We start from the raw sequence: 13161 nt of genomic DNA on the forward strand, positions 1-13161 counted from the left end.
GCTCAGGGGAACAGGCTTCTACTCCCGGTATTTCCTCATACCGAAGGCGAAAGGGGGCCTAAGGCCCGTTTTAGACCCGCGGCGGCTGAACAAGTTTGTACGAAAACTCAAGTTCCGCATGGTTTCCCTGTCCTCGATCATTCCCTCCCTGAATCCAGGGGATTGGTAGGCATCCTTTAAGTCGAGGGAGACATATTTCCACATTGCCATAATTCCTTGACACCGTCGATACCTCAGGTTCGTCGTGGCCGGTACCCATCTGCAGTTCACGGTGCTCCCGTTCGGCCTGTCGGCCGCTCCCAGGGTCTTCACGAAGTGCATGGCAGTTGTGGCTGCCTTTCTCCGCAGACGGGGCATCCAGGTGTTTCCCTACCTGGACGACTGGCTCGTAAAAGGTCGTTCCAGGGGGCAGGTAGAGACACAGATGTCGTTCATCAGGCGGACCTTTCTCGACCTCGGCCTCCTCTTAAACGAAGCCAAGTCGACCCTGTCTCGGACACAACGGATAGAGTTAATAGGCGCTGTTCTGAACTCCACTCATGCCTGAGCGTATCTGCCGGAATCCAGGTTCTATGCGATTTCCGAGCTCATCCTGGATCTGCGTCGCGCCCCGGTAACCACGGCGCGAGTATGCCTTCGACTGTTGGGCCACATGGCGGCATGCACCTATGTGCTGGCCCATGCCAGACTCCGGCTCCGCCCGCTACAGTCCTGGTTGGTGACAATTTACCGCCCAGCCAGGGACCCCCTGGACTTGGTGGTGTCCATTCCCATTTTGGTGCTCAGCTCGCTGCGGTGGTGGCTCGACCCGCGGGAAGTGTGCAAGAGTGTCCCCTTCGCTGCCCCGCAACCCTCCCTCTTCCTGGTGACGGACGCCTCGGATCGAGGTTGGGGAGCGCACGTGGGTCACCTCAGGACGCAGGGCTTGTGGTCGCCGGAGGACCTCGAGTTGCATATCAATGTCAGGGAGCTGAGGGAGGTCCGCCTGGCTTGTCTGACCTTCCGGTCCCACCTGGCCGGCAGATGTGTCTCGGTCCTTTCGGACAACACGGCGATGGTCTTCTATATCAACAAACGGGGGTGCACGTTCCTCTCCCCTGTGCAGGAAAGCCCTCACGCTGTGGGATTTCTGTGTTCTCAATGCCACCCACCTGACAGCGTTCTACCTCCCGGGGGAGCAGAACGGTCTAGCAGACACCCTCAGCCGCTCGTTACGGGGTCACGAGTGGCCCCTTCAAGGGGATGTGGTGCGCTCAATTTTCCAGCTCTGGGGCTTTCCCCGGTTAGACCTGTTTGCTTCGAGGGAGAACAGGAAGTGCCGACGGTTTTGCTCCCTCCTGGGGCGCGGCCGGGGGTCTGTGTCGGATGCCTTCCTGCAGTCCTGGGCGGTCGGTCTCCTCTACGCCTTCCCTCCATTTTCCCTGATACACAGGGTGCTCCTGAAAATTCGCAGGGACCACGCGAGGGTAATCCTGATAGCCCCGGCGTGGCCGCGCCAGCATTGGTACACGTCTCTCCTGCACATGTCAGTTCAGGCGCCCCTGACGTTGCCCCTGCTACCGGACCTGATCACGCAGGACTGGGGCTCCCTCCGCCATCCGAACCTCGAATCCTTTCACCTCACAGCATGGATGCTCCATGGCTGAGCCAGGCGGAGTTACAATGCTCCCAGCAAGTTAGGCAGGTGCTGCTGGGTAGCAGGAAACCATCCACTAGGGCTACCTACCTGGCAAAATGGAAGCGCTTCTCCGTATGGTCAGGCCAGCGAGGTCACGACTTGCTGGTGGTCCCAATCCCAATTGCCCTAGACTATTTGCTTCACCTAAGACATCTGGGCCTCTCCCTTTCCTCCATTCGCGTTCACTTGGCGGCCATATCCGCGTCCACCGACCCCTGCCTGGGACCTGAATCTGGTTCTCTCCATCCTCTCAGGGCCTCCCTTTGAGCCTCTGGCTTCGTGCTCCCTGCTATACCTGTCATACAAGACCGCCTTCCTGGTGGCGATCACCTCGGCCAGACGGGTGTCGGAGCTTCGGGCGCTAACATCTGAGCCCCCGTACACTGTCTTCTACAAAGACAAAGTCCAACTTAGGCCTCACCCGGCCTTTCTACCTAAGGTCGTATCCCAGTTCCACATGGGCCAAGATATCTTTCTCCCGGTGTTTTATCCGAAGCCACACTCCTCCAGCGAGGAGCGGAGGCTCCATTCCCTGGACGTCCGACGGGCCTTGGCCTTTTACATAGAGCGTACCAAGCCCTTCAGACGCTCGGCTCAGCTCTTCGTTGCAGTGGCAGAGAGGATGAAAGGCCTCCCAGTCTCCTCTCAGCGTATCTCTTTGTGGATTGCGACCTGTATCCGGGAATGCTATCGTATAGCTAAGACCCCTGTCCCGCCGGTCACGGCCCACTCCACTAGGGCGCAGGCCTCCTCTGCGGCATTCCTGGCTCAAGTCCCGACTCAGGAGATTTGTAGGGCCGCCACGTGGTCCTCCATTCACACATTCTCGGCTCACTACGCCATCATGCAACATGCGAGGGATGATGCAGCCTTCGGTTGTGCAGTCCTCCAGTCAGCAGTGATCTCCGACCCCTCCTCCTAAGGTTAGGCTTGTGAGTCACCTACTTTGAATGGACATGAACAACCACTCGAAGAAGAAAAAACGGTTGCCCACCTTCTAGTAACTGTTGTTCTTCGAGATGTGTTGTTCATGTCCATTCCAATACCCACCCTCCTACCCCTCTGTCGGAGAGCCGGCAAGAAGGAACTGAGGGGGTGGAGGGTCAGCGGGCCCCTTTATAGGGCGCTGTGGTGGCGCCACTCCAGGGGGCGCCCGGGCCGACCCTACGGACGCTGCTAGGGAAGATCTTCCGGCTAGCATGCACGCGGTGCGCGCACACCTACTTTGAATGGACATGAACAACACATCTCGAAGAACAACAGTTACTAAAAGGTGGGTAACCGTTTTTTCAAATCAAGTCTCTGGAGTACATCCCCAGCTGGGATGGGTCATCAGTCCCTTGTGTAGAGCTTCAGCTTGTAGCAAAGTCCCTCCAGAGGTAAGAAGCAGGATTGAAGACAAGATGGAGATGAGGCATCAGCCTTATATAGTCTCTTCCAGGTGTAAGAACACTTCTTTGTTCTTACTGTGGAAAATTACAGCAAAATGGAGTCTGCAGTCACATGGGCAAGTTCCTGCACACCCTGCTGAGTTACAAGGCGTATCTGCCTCCTCTCAATGGGTCAGTTGTGTAGCTGATGGTCCTTAATGGGCCATCAAGCAGGCTAGTCAGAGCTAACACCAACCTGTCTGGGATTTTTCCCAGAAATGCAGCACAAATTTGAAATACAGACAGTATACAGCCAATAGTCATAACTTCAACTACAAAATGATACAGACATACAGACAGCATAATCATAACCAGCAACCCATAACCTGGTGTTAGACACCTTATATGACCACCTTTACGTAAGATTTGGTGCCACTACAGGACCTTGGTTGCAAACCATGTTCTATATGGTCCCAGTTTATATCAATAACGTCACACGTGCTCAGGTCATACTGCTAGCATAGGCCTGGCCATGTCAGCATTGGTACACATCCCTCCTAGACATTTCTGTGGGATCCCTAATTATCTTGCCACTCTTCCTAAACCTTCTCACACAGGATCACGGACCTTTCCAACACCCAAACCTGCAGTCGCTCCATCTTACAGCGTGGAAGCTCCATGGTTGAATCCGTCTGAGCTTTCCTGTTCAGACCAGGTTAGACAGGTCCTCTTGGCAGTAGAAAACCCTTGATGATGGCCATGTACCTTGCCAAGTGGAAGAGATTTTCAATCTGGTTGGCGCAACACAACTCTCCCCCAACGCTAGCTTCAGTGCCACACATTCTGGACTACTTTCTATATCTGAAACAGGAGGGTCTCTCGTTGTCTTCTATAAGAGTGCACTTGGCTGCCATCTCGGCATTCCACCCGGGCATACAGGGCTGCTAAGTTTTTGCTAACCCCATGGTCAGCCGCTTCCTAAAGGGGCTTGGCAGGTTGTACCCACATGTTCACCAACCGATTCCTGCCTGAGACCTCAACTTGGTCCTCTCAAGGCTCATGGGGCCACCCTTTGAGCCTTTAGCAACATGCTCCCTGCTCTACCTCTCCTACAAGGTGGTATTCCTGGTGGCAATAACCTTGGCCAAGAGGGTGTCTGAGCTCAGGGACCTGACTTCAGACCCACTCTACACTATGCTCTCTAAGGACAAGGTTCAGCTCAGGCCCCACCCTGCTTTCCTCCCGAAGGTTGTCTCACAATTCCATGTGAACGAGGACATCTTCCTCCCTAAACCTCATTCTAACAACAGGGAACAGAGACTCCACACTCTGGCCATCCACAGAGCGCTGACTTTCTACATTGAGAGAACGAAGTCATCCAGGAAGTTGGTCCAGCTCTTCATGGCAGGATGAAAGGTCAGCCAGTTATGGCCCAGCGCATTTCATCATGGATCATGGCCTGTATCAGTGAGTGCTACAACCTAGCAGCGATTCCTGCACCTCCAATCATTGCGCACTCTACCAGGGCACAGTCTTCATCGACGGTGTTCCTGGCTCAAGTTCCTACTCAGGAAATCTGCAGAGCGGCACTGTGGTCTTCCATACACACTTTCTCCGCGCACTACGCAATCACCCGGCAGGCCAGAGACGATGCGGCCTTTGGAAGAGCAGTATTCCAATCAGTGGACAGCTCCAACCCCATGTCCTAGATTTGGCTTGGGAGTCACCTGATTGGAATGGACATGAACAAATACTCGAAGAAGAAAAAACAGCTACCTCTTGGTAACTGTTCTTCGAGATGTGTTGTTCATGTCCATTCCAATACCAACCCCCCTACCCCTCTGTTGGAGTAGCCAGCAAGAAGGAACTGAAGGGGTGGTGGGTCGGCAGGGCTCTATATTAGGCACCACGAAGGCGTGACTCCAGGGGGTGCCCAGGCCAACTCAACGGATGCTGCTAGGGGAAAAATCTTCCAGCCAACGTGCACGTGCGCACGCACACACCTGATTGGAATGGACATGAACAACACATCTCGAAGAACAACAGTTACAAGAGATAAGTAACTGTTTTTTCTCATGATGTTGTTTCATTCGGGTGACCAGGCCTTGCATTTCTTTGTTGCACTGTTTGCATTTTGCACGCATGCCTGTCTTACCCACAAGTAGAGGAACTTCATTAAAATATTCCCAAACTGGGTCTCTCTTACGGCCTGCTGCCATTATAGGTTTTCCCTTCTAGTGAGAGAATAGTATGGTAGATCTTAAATCAATGAAGGCTACACTCAGAAAGACCTCAAGATTTCTGGAATATGCTGCTGAAACAGTTTCACTTTTGTTTCTACTGCCTGTCCCTCCCTTCTCACATTTATCTCCGGACTTCTTCTCCTTTAGAAGATCTATTCCTCCCCAACAAATTTGCAGAGGAACAATAGGGTTGAGGTCTGTTTATTTCTCACCTCTCTCTCTATATATTTATTTATTTATTTAAAACATTTATTTATTTAAAAACAGAAAACCACAGTTTGAGAACTGCAAAACTAAGCCCTGGTCTACACTACAAGTTTAGGTCAAATTTAGCAGCATTAGATTGATTTAACCCTGCACCCGTCCACACGACAAAGCCATTTTTGTCGACGTAAAGGGGTCTTAAAATCAATTTCTGAACTCCTTCCTGATGAGGGGATTAGCACTGAAATCGACCATGCTGGGTTGAATTTGGGGTAGTGTGGATGCAATTCGATGGTATTGGCCTCCGGGAGCTTCCCACAGTGCACCATTGTCACCGCTCTGGGCAGCACTCTCAACTCAGATGCACTGGCCAGGTAAACAAGAAAAGCCCCACAAACTTTTGAATTTTATTTCCTGTTTGGCCAGCATGGCAAGCTGATCAGCACAGGTGACCATACAGAGCTCATCAGCAGAGGTGACCATGGAGTCCCAGAATCGCAAAAGAGCTCCAGCATGGACTGAACAGGAGGTACTGGATCTGATCGCTGTGTAGGGAGACAAATCCATGGTATCAGAACTCTGTTCCAAAAGACAAAATGACAAAATATTTGAAAAAATCTCCAAGGGCATGAAGGACAGAGGCTATAACAGGGACCCGCACCAGTGCCGTGTGAAACTTAAGGAGCTCAGGCAAGCGGACCAAAAAGCCAAAGAGGCAAACCACCGCTCCGGGTCAGACCCTCAGACATACCGCTTCTATGATGAGCTGAATGCAGTTCTAGGGGGTACCCCTACAACTACCCCACCCCGTACGTGGACTCCTGCAAGGTAGTCTCACGCAACAGGTATGAGGATTTTGGGAACAAGGAAGATGATAGCACACAGAAGGCAACAGAGAAACCATTCTCCCAGACAGCCAGGAGACATTACCCTCCCAACTCGGGCTCCCGGACCTTGAAGGCAGAGAAGGCCCCTCTGGTGAGTGTACCTTTGTAAATATAATACATGGTTTAAAAGCAAGCGTGTTTAATTTGCCCTGAAGACATGGGATGTGTTTGCGGCCAATAAAGCTACTGGAATGCAGTCAAGCAATATCTGTTCTTTATCTCTGTGTTATCCTCAGGAGAGTGATATCATTCATGGTCACCTGGTTGAAATAGGGACACAGTTTCTGCTGGACTATGTGACTGTGGCTGAAAAGAAATCATCCCCACTGTTAGCCACGCGGTGAGAGGAGGGCTGAAGCGATCATCCCAGAGAACTGGGTGTATGAGTGGGGGGGGGTAGTTGGGTTTGTGCTGCACGTTAATCCGAAAATCTTAGCCCCTCCTTTTAAATGGCCAACCCATTTTAAATGGTCAACCCAACTCTCCCTTTTTTTCCTCCCGCAGCTGCAAATGTTTCAACGCTACCACTATCATCTCCGTCCCGAAGGCTCGCACAGATAAGAAGGTGAAAAAATCGCATGCAGTCCTCTCGCACTAAAAGAGCCCAGCAGAATGCGTGGAGGCAAACAATGTCAGAGCCCAGGAAAGCACAAAATGAATGCGAGTACCAGAGGCATGCATGAGATGAGAGGAGGCGGGAGCAAGAGGAATGGTGGCGGCAGCGTGATGAGAGGAGGCAATGCTGAGGCTACTGGAGGATCAAACTGATATGTTCCGGCGTATGGTTGAGGTGCAGGAAAGGCAGCAGGAGCACAGACTGCCACTGCAGCCCAGATGTAACCAACTGCCCTCCTCCCCAAGTTCCATAGCCTCACCTAGACGCCCAAGATCGTGGTGGGGTGGGGGCCCTCTGGGCACCCAACCACTCCACGTCAGAGGACTGCCCAAGCAACAGAAGGCTGGCATTCAATAAGTTTTGAAGTGCAGTGTGGCCTTGTCCTTCCCTCCTCCCCTCCTCCACCACCCCACCTGGTGCTTCCCTCCTCCACCACCCCTTCCAGGCTACCTTGGCAGTTATCCCCCTATTTCTGTGACTAATTTAATAAAGAATGCATGAATTTGAAACAACAATGACTTTATTGCCTCTGCAAGCGGTGATCGGGGGGGGGAGGGGAGGGCGATTGGCTTACAGGGAAGTAGAGTGAACCAAGGGGGCAGGTTTTCATCAGAGAGAAACAAACAGAATGTTCACACCATAGTTTGACCAGTTATGAAGCTGGTTTTCAAAGCTTCTCTGATGTGCCGCGTGCCCTGCTGTGCTCTTCTATTTTCTCTGGTGTCGGGCTGCGCGTAATCAGCGGCTAGGTGATTTGCTTCATCCTCCCATCCCGCCATAAACGTCTCCCCCTTACTCTCTCAGATATTGTGGAGCACACAGCAAGCAGTAATAATGATGGGAATATTGGTTTCACTGAGGTCTAACCGAGTCAGTAAACTGCTCCAATGTGCGTTTAAACTTCCAAACACATTCTGTGCACATTCTGCCACCATTCTGCACTTGCTCAGCCTATAGTTGAACAGCTCCTGATTATTGTCCAGGGTGCCTGTGTATGGCTTCATGAGCCTTGGCATTAAGGGGTAGGCTGGGTCCCCAAGGATAACTATAGGCGGCGTGACAAAGTTCCTTCTCTACCTTGGTGGGTCCTGCACTTATTGGCGGATTTGCTCGCTTCAGAGATTCACCATGTGGGTCAGGAAACCGCCCAGGGACCTTCCCCTCTGGTAGAAGCCACAGTCCAGGTCAATTCCTCCTGTGTCTGATTAGGAGTTGGGAGGTTTGGGGGGAATCCAGGCCCGCCCTCTACTCTGTGTTCCAGCCCAGGGCTCTGTGGACTGCAGCTGTCTAGAGCGCCTCCTGGAACAGCTGCACCACAGCTACAACCCCCTGGGCTACTTCCCCATGGCCTCTTCCCAACACCTTCTTTATCCTCACCATAGGACCTTTCTCCTGGTGCCTGATAATGCTTGTACTCCTCAGTCCTCCAACAATAGACCTTCTCACTCTCAGCTCCTAGTGCCTCTTGTTCCCAGCTCCTTGCATGCACGCTACAAACTGAAGTGAGGTCCTTTTTAACTTGGGTGCCCTGATTAGACAGCCTGTCCTAATTGATTCTAGCAGTTTTTTCTCAGTTGGCTCCAGGTGTCCTAATTAGCCTTCCTGCCTTAATTGGTTCCAGCAAGTTCCTGCTTGTTCTGGAACTGCCCCTGTTACCTTACCCAGGGAAAAGGGATCTACTTAATCTGGGACTAATATATCTGCCTTCTAACACTCTCCTGTAGCCATCTGGCCTGACCCTGTCACAGCGGTTATTTTCTGGTCTGGAAAGTAAATCCCTTGCTGCAGCCGTTCAGACAGACCAGAGTTCCTGAAGATGTGAGCATCATGTATCTTTCCCAGCCATCCCACGTTGATGTTGGTGAAACATCCCTTGTGATCCACCAGTGCTTGCAGCACCATTGAAAAGTACCCCTTTGGGTTTATGTACTGGCTGCCTCGGTGTCCCAAGATAGGGATATGCGTTCCGTCTATCGCCCCACCTCTGTTAGGGAATCCCATTGCAGCAAAACCATCTACTATGACCTGCATGTTTCCCAGAGTCACTACCCTTGATAGCAGCAGCTCAGTGATTGTGTTGGCTACTTGGATCACAGCAGCACCCACAGTAGATTTGCCCACTCCAGATTGATTCCTGGCTGACCAGTAGCTGTCTGGCGTTGCAAGCTTCCAGAGGGCTATCGCCACTTGCTTGTGAACTGTGAGGGCTGCTCTGATCTTGGTATTCTTGCGGTTCAGGGCAGGGAAAAGCAAGTCGCAAAGTTCCATGAAAGTGCCCTTACGCACGCGAAAGTTTCGCAGCCACTGGGAATCGTCCCAGACCTGAAATACTATGCGGTCCCACCAGTCTGTGCTTGTTTCCCGGGCCCAGAATTGGCATTCCATGGCATGAAATTGCCCCATTACCACCACAATGTCCAAATTGCCAGGGCCTGTGCTTTGAGGGAAGTCTGTGTCCATGTCCTCATCACTCTCGTCAATGCGCTGCTGTCACCTCCTCGCATGCTTTTGCAGGTTCTGCATATACTGCAGGATAACGCGCGAGGTGTTTACGGTGCCCATAACTGCCATGGTGATCTGAGCGGGCTCCATGCTTGCTGTGGTGTGGCGTCTGCAGGAGAGCAGAGTGGCAGCGGAAGCGTGATGATGGTTTTTAGCCCTACTGCACCTTCTGCTGCCAGAGCAGGAGAGCAGAGTGGCAGCGGAAGCGGTCGTTCGATGACGATGGTCTGCAGCCCTATTGTACCTTCAGCTTCCAGAGCAGGAGAGCAGAGTGGCAGCGGAAGTGTGATGATGTTTTCAGCCCTATTGTACCGTCTGCTGCCAGCAGCACTCAGGACACAACAGCGGCGGCTGAGCTGAGCAGGCTGCACGCTTGCTGTGGTATGGAGTCTGCGCGGAAAAAAGGCGTGAAACGATTGTCTGCCGTTGCTCACACGGAGGGAGGAGCGACTGATGACATGTACCCAAAACCACCTGCGACAATGTTTTTGCCCCATCAAAACGTTGTGGGAGTTCAACCCAAAATTCCAATGGGTGGCGGAGACTGCGGGAACTGTGGGATAGCTACCCACAGTGCAACGTTCCGAAAGTCAACGCTAGCCTTGGTACTGTGGACACACTCCGCCGACTTAATGCAACTTAATCCGCTTAGTGGGGACACACACAATTGACTGTATAAAATCGCTTCCTAAAAATTCAACTTATAAATTCAACCTAATTTTGTAGTGTACACAAACCCTAAGCATCTCTGATGGTATCTTCTAGACTGAGCACTGAGTCCCATTGGGTAGATAGAAAGATTAACCTAAATAATCAGTACGGAAGCCCCTGGAACCCCATAAGATTGGGTCCCTAATCCATGAACTATTGGAACTAATTTACAAAACATTTTTTAAACATTACATGAATATATTGTCTCGTAGTATAGAATTAGAATTTATAATCCCTACTCTATGATGAGATATCTTTGAGCTATAATGTATCTTAATTAAAACTATCTTTTAGATAAGTTTTTTCCTCAAAAAGGATTTTATCAAAAAAATCCGATATAAATAAAAAAAATCTGATTTTTTTTTTAAATCATTGATTTTATCCACCCTGATCAAGATATCTCACTCCTATTGCTTCTCCCCATCCCCTAGGCAAGTAACGTTGTCAGAATGAAATTAAGTTGGTTTGGCATGATTCGTGCTTCACAGATCCATGCTAGCTATTCCTGTAAACCTTATTATCCTCCAGGGTACAAATTGATTAATAATTTGTTCCAGTATCTTTCCCGGGATCAAAGTTAATCTGACTGGTCTATAATTCCCTGGGTCCTCTTTGCTCCCCTGTTTAAAGAACCGATGTGTGTGTGTGTGTGTGTGTGTGTATCATGCAGTAGAAGGTCAGACCTGCTCAGGTGTGTGAACATACAAGTTACTACAGAGGACATAAGACCTAATTCTGTTGCAGCTAATGAAGATTCTTCTTTACCTCAATGGCAGCAATCTGTGGTTGTGAGAGCAGAAGATTCTGATTTTCATCATATGCAAATCTACTTCAGAATAAAGATCCAAGTGTGTACATCTAACAAAGACATGGTACTTTGTTAAGGTACTGCAGTTACAAGTAACTTACCCTTACTTGGATAATGTGATCACACTCCAGCTTGAGCTTTTAGTTCTTTTATTAAATATATTTGCTGTGGTATATAGTTTATAAAAGAACAAATATCTTCTGCCTTATTTTTATAGAAATGTTGGGGGGGGGGGAATGAACTGAAGCCCAGAAATGAAAATTGTTGTATAGTATGTTATAAGCAAAGTACCTTATAAAATGTAAATACAATATATCAGTCCATACAGTATTACAACTCCCTCCCTAACTGGGGATCTATTATAGCGCTATATTATCCAATAATTGATTTATTTATCAGTGTTATTAATAAAAATCTCATAGGTAGCACTGTAAGTTTACACAACATTGCAAATATTTTATGTACCTGTCATGTATTGTTCAACGCTTCAGATGAATTTTCACCATATGTAAGTGAAAATCTTTTCACCGTCAGGCTGAAGTGGATTTAATGACACTTACTTTCCAACTCCACAGACTGCATTGCCTATGAGGATGGTTTAAAAGAGAAGGTACTTTAAGCTGGGTTTTTCAAAGCAAACAGGCATGCAAATCGTGTTGAATTGTAATGGGATTTGTGTGCCTAATTCCCTTAGGCTCTCTTGAAAATCTCACCCCTAATATATAAAATGAAATTGCAATCCATTATCTTATAGTGTCATGTTCAAGTATCAGAAATGAATTAGGAGGCTCTCAGGATAGCCCTCTTTATAGAATAATAGAGATTGGCTGCAGCAGGGTGATCTGATTTTTTTTCTTTATTCAGTAATGTCAGTTATAAAGAGATCTGTTTTTATTTTATTTTCTCCCCATATACCATAGAGTACCTATGTTAGATTCATAAAGATTTTAGCACGATCATTTGTATTTATTGAAACATCTCTATTCTGCACTCTGTTCTTATCCATTCTAGGGACGTGAAGCTCATGTTGGTGCTGCCTTTCTCTGCTGATTCTGTTTTGGATAAATGCTATAGGTTTTGTGGGAAGATTTTATCTACTTTTATTTCCTGACTTGAATCTGAGGCTGCAGAATCTGACTATGAGAGCTTATAGCGTTAATGATTTCATTACATTACAGTAGTTGGAAAATATGGGCATATTTTCACATTTAATTAACATGATCAACCAGATGGAAAGCAAGCTTCATGGCAGATAAACTCGGCAAGGATGTTTTTCCACAGTGTTTTAAGTCTTGTTTTAAAACACCTTCATCACCCATCCTTTGCTATACAAAAAATAGAATTTTTGAATCGACTGATTTGCCTGGTTTGTGCTATTAAACAGTACAGCAGAAAACTGCTCCGGTTTTACATAATGTAATTCTTGCTTTAGCCTGATGAGGAAGCACAATGATCCTGTTAAATGGTATGCATGAGATGCTTGGAAACAAACTCTGGTCAATTAAAACATTCATCATCTAGGCTGTCTGAAAGCTGCAATGGTACAGTTACTTGAACTAAAAATTCATTAACCTTCTCTTCAGTGAGCTTGATCATCTGCATTATAAATGACAAACATTTCTATTTGCAGGAAGTTAAATACTCATCCAGCTTTCCTTTTAATATTGTCTAATGGAGTTAACATTTCAATAATAGAACTTTGAAGAGTATAATCACAGAAGAACAGGAACATTACTTTTTAGTGTTTACATAAATTGCAGTTTCCTTTTTATCACCATTTTTAAAAAATGATCTAAAATGCTGATTTTCTTTCTTATCTTCCCAAGGAAGGTACCGGGTGATTGAAGGTATCATTTCTCCGGTCAGCGATAACTATGGAAAGAAAGGCTTGGTTTCAGCAAGGCACCGGGTAGCTATGGCTCAGCTTGCACTGGAGACATCAGACTGGATTAGAGTGGATCCATGGGAGAGTGAACAGGAGAAGTGGACTGAGACTGTAAAGGTGCTAAGGTAATTGTGTTTATTTTTGTTCATGGAGTTGCCAGAGGTCACAACAGATCGCAAGGAGTAGCATTGGTCATGTCTGCGTTTTAACAGGGCTACAATACAATGGAAAGGGCAAAGATGTCTGTATGCTCACTA

At 48.5% G+C, this 13161-nt stretch overlaps 1 protein-coding gene across 5 annotated transcripts in view; it reads left to right on the forward strand.

Moving 5' to 3' along the window:
• The window catches only part of NMNAT3 (nicotinamide nucleotide adenylyltransferase 3), a 105013-nt gene that overhangs the window by 73691 nt on the left and 18161 nt on the right, over positions 1 to 13161 (forward strand). For all 5 annotated transcript variants that reach the window (XM_039486963.1, XM_039486966.1, XM_039486967.1 and 2 more), the window contains exon 3: positions 12846 to 13029. In XM_039486963.1, coding sequence (XP_039342897.1) covers positions 12846 to 13029 — 184 coding nt within the window. The remainder of the gene's footprint in view (positions 1 to 12845; positions 13030 to 13161) is intronic.

Source organism: Mauremys reevesii, linkage group 9 (assembly GCF_016161935.1).
Source record: "Mauremys reevesii isolate NIE-2019 linkage group 9, ASM1616193v1, whole genome shotgun sequence".
Classification (NCBI taxonomy): domain Eukaryota; kingdom Metazoa; phylum Chordata; order Testudines; family Geoemydidae; genus Mauremys; species Mauremys reevesii.